The 4,494-nt window shown below is 33.6% G+C and overlaps 1 protein-coding gene across 1 annotated transcript; it reads right to left on the bottom strand.

Moving 5' to 3' along the window:
* Nucleotides 1-3,778: 3,778 nt before the first annotated feature.
* LOC111879798 (uncharacterized mitochondrial protein AtMg00810-like) lies at nucleotides 3,779-4,135 on the bottom strand. Its single transcript, XM_023876233.1, has one exon. It carries the CDS (start codon nucleotides 4,133-4,135, stop codon nucleotides 3,779-3,781), a length of 357 nt encoding a protein of 118 aa, XP_023732001.1.
* Between the last annotated feature and the right edge of the window lie 359 nt (nucleotides 4,136-4,494).

The raw sequence follows: 4,494 nt of genomic DNA, 5'->3' as shown, positions 1-4,494 counted from the left end.
ATATATATGTAAGATTTTTGATTAATTCAAGTTAAAATAATGACTGATCTACTTACGGGAGAGGTGTCTAGAATGGTCATGTTGGCTTGGTTTTTGGATTCGAGAAAGGCTATACGTTGAAATGGTCCTGCGTCCCAATTGTCCAGCCTGGCTGATCCTTATTTGATATAAGTCTTGATATTAACTGGGATTACTGAAAGATCTAGTTTCATTACCAAATCACCATATAAATTAATAGGTTAAAGTATTACATGTTAATACTCGTTAGGCACGTTGACCACCAATGGGATCGCCCAGAAAGCTGTTAATCTTCTAAGAAACTGTCCAGGTGAGTTATCTCACTATACCATGTAGTACAACATATAGTCATGTATGTTAGATAGAGAGCTAGTAGAGTTGAAAGTATAAATGTACATGTATTATTAGAATCAAAAGTGCAGTCTCTATATGTATAATTTTTGTGATATTAGACCTAGGTTGGGGTTGATGGTGGAACGGTTAAAGAGGCCGGGAACCTATAGACACATGTAGCTTTAGTTAGGGGATGATGGTGAAATGGTTAAAGAGGCCGATAACCTATTCCAAGATATATATTGGAAGACTTTGAGCAATTGTTTGTATACATGTGTGTGTGTGTATATATATATATATATATATATATATATGTGTGTGTGTGTGTGTGTGTGTTGTGGTATATGGTATTTTGGAGAACTCACTTAGCCTAATGCTTGTCCAGTTGTTATAAATGTATTTCAGGTACTTCTTGAGAAAGTTAAGGTTCGACTGTACACACGCACATTAGCAACATGTTTCCTCATAATATAATTGAAAATATGATATATTTTAATAAATAAAAATGAAACTTTTGGGTTGAAAATTAGGACGTTACATAAACATATGTATGTGTGCTAGTAGGTTTAGTCATCTAATCACTGAATATGAACATTTTACTTAAGTTTTGGTTATTATTGAGATAGAACAATAATCCAGCATGGTTGGCTATCAAGGGTAATAAATTATTGTAGTTCTTTATGTTGTAAAATGTGAAATAGGAATCAAATTTAATGTTGCATTGTTGAACTTAAAATAATGTCATGTAGCGGGAGATGGTAGATGGTTAGTTTTCAACTAATAATGGGACCAAAAACATTGCAGCTATATAGCTATAGAAGCTTGGTGGATATTGGCATGTGACCGAGTATGAGCCATATTTTGTCCCGACTTTTATTATGACTTTTTGTTTCTCGTCTATTGGAATAAGGTCTTAGCATCAAGAAATAATATTCAAAGGTAATATATGTTTGTTGCTTAAATGCATCTTCAAATATTATTTCTAGTTTTTTTTTTCCTTATGCCTTTTTATACTTATCCATGACGACCAAAGGCGGGAAAAGTAAAAGGTAATATATGTTTGTTGCTTGAATGCATCTTCAAATATTATTTCTAGTTTTTTTCTTCTTATGTCTTTTTATATTTATCCATCAAGACCAAAGGCGAAAAAAGTAATAAGGATATTTTAAGTGGCAATAAACATTTTTTGCAAGTCACATAGAATGTGTATTAGATGTTAAATTGTTTTGAACGACTTTTATTTGGCTAGGAAAACAAAATGGAGGTTAATATTATTTGGATTATAAAGTTATAAACCTTCTGGCGCTAGTTTTTAGTTGATTGAGCTGATTTAGTGTATACCGGGTACCTTAGTAACCAAAAACGATGAGAATGGCAGACATTTTATCATTATGATATTTGTTGCTTGATATGTTTGTGAAGACTCATTGGGCAGTTGAATAGGCACTTCGGTGATGTGGTTGGCTAAAAAACACCACATTCTACCATTTAAACATCTTGCCTAATTATTATATTATTTTTATTGGTTGGAAATGTCTTGTTTTCCCAAAAAATTCACTGCACATGATTAATGATACGTTGACTTTTGTTAAAGGGTATCATAGGGTGTCTATTTGTTAATACATGGAAATTTTTGTTGTTTTTATTACTACAAAGTGTACAAATTGTATTACATGGATTTCATATGGTGTATGCACTTTATCATTTTTAATTAAAGTAAAGCTCGCAATAGAACACTTGCTTTCATTGTTTGTACCTTATATAACAATGTGTGTTACGTATCTCGGTAAGTTTTCTTTTCTTGCTGAAATAAAAGCCTTGTTTCTATATCGTAGGGTACGTGCTTTTAGATGAAGAATTTGGATTGCACGAGTTAGACCGAAATCAAAACATTTTTAGGGGGTGTTTGAGATATCTTTTGAGAGGGCAAAAAAACTTTTGGGAAAAGATAACAAACAAAAGATGTTTGGAGAAAGCTTCTTAAAAGTTTTTTTTGGATTTTTTAAAGAAGGAAAACTGACTTTTTGGAAAAGTCAGGGAAACCTAGCTTTTTGAAACTTTTTTCCAAAAATTCTTTTGCCCTCTGAAAAGATACCCCAAACACCCCCTTAGTGTCGGTTTTTTTTTTTTGTAAAAATTAGGAAGGAAATTTTCTAAAAACTGAAGAATTAACATTTTAGTGCTCGTGATTAACCGTTCGAAAGTGGAGTAGTTACCTCGTCTACTAATTACATTACTAATGAAAAGTCAAGGGGCTGTTTTGTGATATGCAGCAATGTAGGTGCTTATTTGTAATTATTTTTTAAAGTGATTTGAAAATACGCATGTCGAAGACAGAGAGATAAGACGTTAAGCGGCGAAGTATATTTTGTTGCGATTTTCGAGTAGCTAAGTCACCGGAGATGTTGTAGACTTCACAACTGAATGTCAGGTAGGGTGTGAGAGTGTTTCTTTTGTTGTGCTGGTTTCTTTTTCAGTATCTAGAGGCATATTTCAAGAATTCGAATAGGAGGTTTCGTTGATTGGTTTGTAAAGGCGATTAGTGGTTGATTCATCAAGGTTAGGTTGCGAATTTGATATGGTTTGGATCGGAGGATCAAAGTGTTGGGTAAATCAAGATTTTAGATAGTTAGTATCATCGCAAAAAGAACATACCGACTAATTTGTGGAGTAAAACTTGGAATTTCAAGACGAGGATTGGAGGGTTTTGTTTACGAGGGAAAATTGGTAGTTGCTTCATGTTTTTCAAAGGCCGGGGAAAGTTAATGTCGGCTCAAATTTGCTTTTAGATTTGTTTCGATATATGGTGTTATTGATGAGGTAATATCATGGTCTATCTTTTTGCTTATTTCTTTCTTATTTCCTAGATATCTATAGAAAAACATATCGGATAGCCAGGTTATCGGATGATAGACTCAACGTTACATGTATATCTCTTTGTTAAATTGTCTTCAATATTGTTTGGAATTTTGTTAAATTTTATTAGAGCTTGTCTTGAATATTGTTTGGAATTAAGTATAAAAGTGAAGCTTGTTTGTTTGTAGTGCATGTTTGGATAGAGGTGGAAGGCATGAGACCGGATAGCATGAAGTTAGATAGCCGCAAACATGATCGACTTGGAGTTTGTGTATGAAAGCCCGTGGCATATGTTAATAATCAGTTATATTGTTTCACTAGGCCTAGGTGTACTATTCATTGCTTCTGGATTTTTATTTTTTATTTTTTTGGAACGGCAAGCAATATATTAACAAAAGCACCAGCAACAAACTCAAACTAAAAGCTGGAACAATTACATAAACAATTTAAGATAGGGAAGCAATTTCAAGCATGTCAGACAATAAAATTATACTTAGACCTACATTTAATCCAATTGAAGTGATTCATGAAAACTAACGAGATATAGAATGACTAGGGTTTCATATTATTATCAAATGTGAGTACAAAGAACTACATGAGCAATATCCGGTCTAATGACAGTCAGGTAAACCAAACTCCCTACAATGGTACGATAAAAGCTTGGATCTGATAATGGGACACCATTAATTGGAGAGTATTTGACATTACTCTCTATAGGTGTATTAGCTGTCCAATTATCCGTAAGTTGTGCGCGTTCAAACAAATCTGAAATATACTTCGTTTGAGATAAAAGACAACCCTTTGGAGACTTAGCAACTTCAATCCCCAAGAAATAACGTAGCAAACCCAAGTCTTTCATAGCAAAACGATGAGCCAAATCATGCTTTAAATACTCTATACCATCATGATCATCACCAGTAATAATCATGTCATCGACATATAAAGAAAAAAATTATTTAACAAGCATTCGTACATCGAACAAATAGAGCCGAGTCATGGTTACTTGGTTGAAAACCAAGCGAAGTAATCATCTTAGAAAATTTCTCAAACCAAGCACGAGGGGCTTGTTTAAGGCCATATAGTGGCTTTCGAAGTCGACAAACTTCACTTGGTTGGTGAGAAATACCAGGGGGAGGATACATGTATACTTCCTCATGAAGATCACCATTCAAGAACACATTCTTGACATCCATCTGATAAAGCTCCCATTACATTATGGAAGAAACTGTAATGAAGGTGCATACAATCGTCATTTTTTCAACAGGAGAAAATGTCTCCTCATAATTG

The sequence above is a fragment of the Lactuca sativa genome, chromosome 2 (genome assembly GCF_002870075.4).
Source record: "Lactuca sativa cultivar Salinas chromosome 2, Lsat_Salinas_v11, whole genome shotgun sequence".
In the NCBI taxonomy this organism is placed as follows: Eukaryota; Viridiplantae; Streptophyta; class Magnoliopsida; order Asterales; family Asteraceae; genus Lactuca; species Lactuca sativa.
This window is presented reverse-complemented; position numbering and strand designations above follow the sequence as displayed.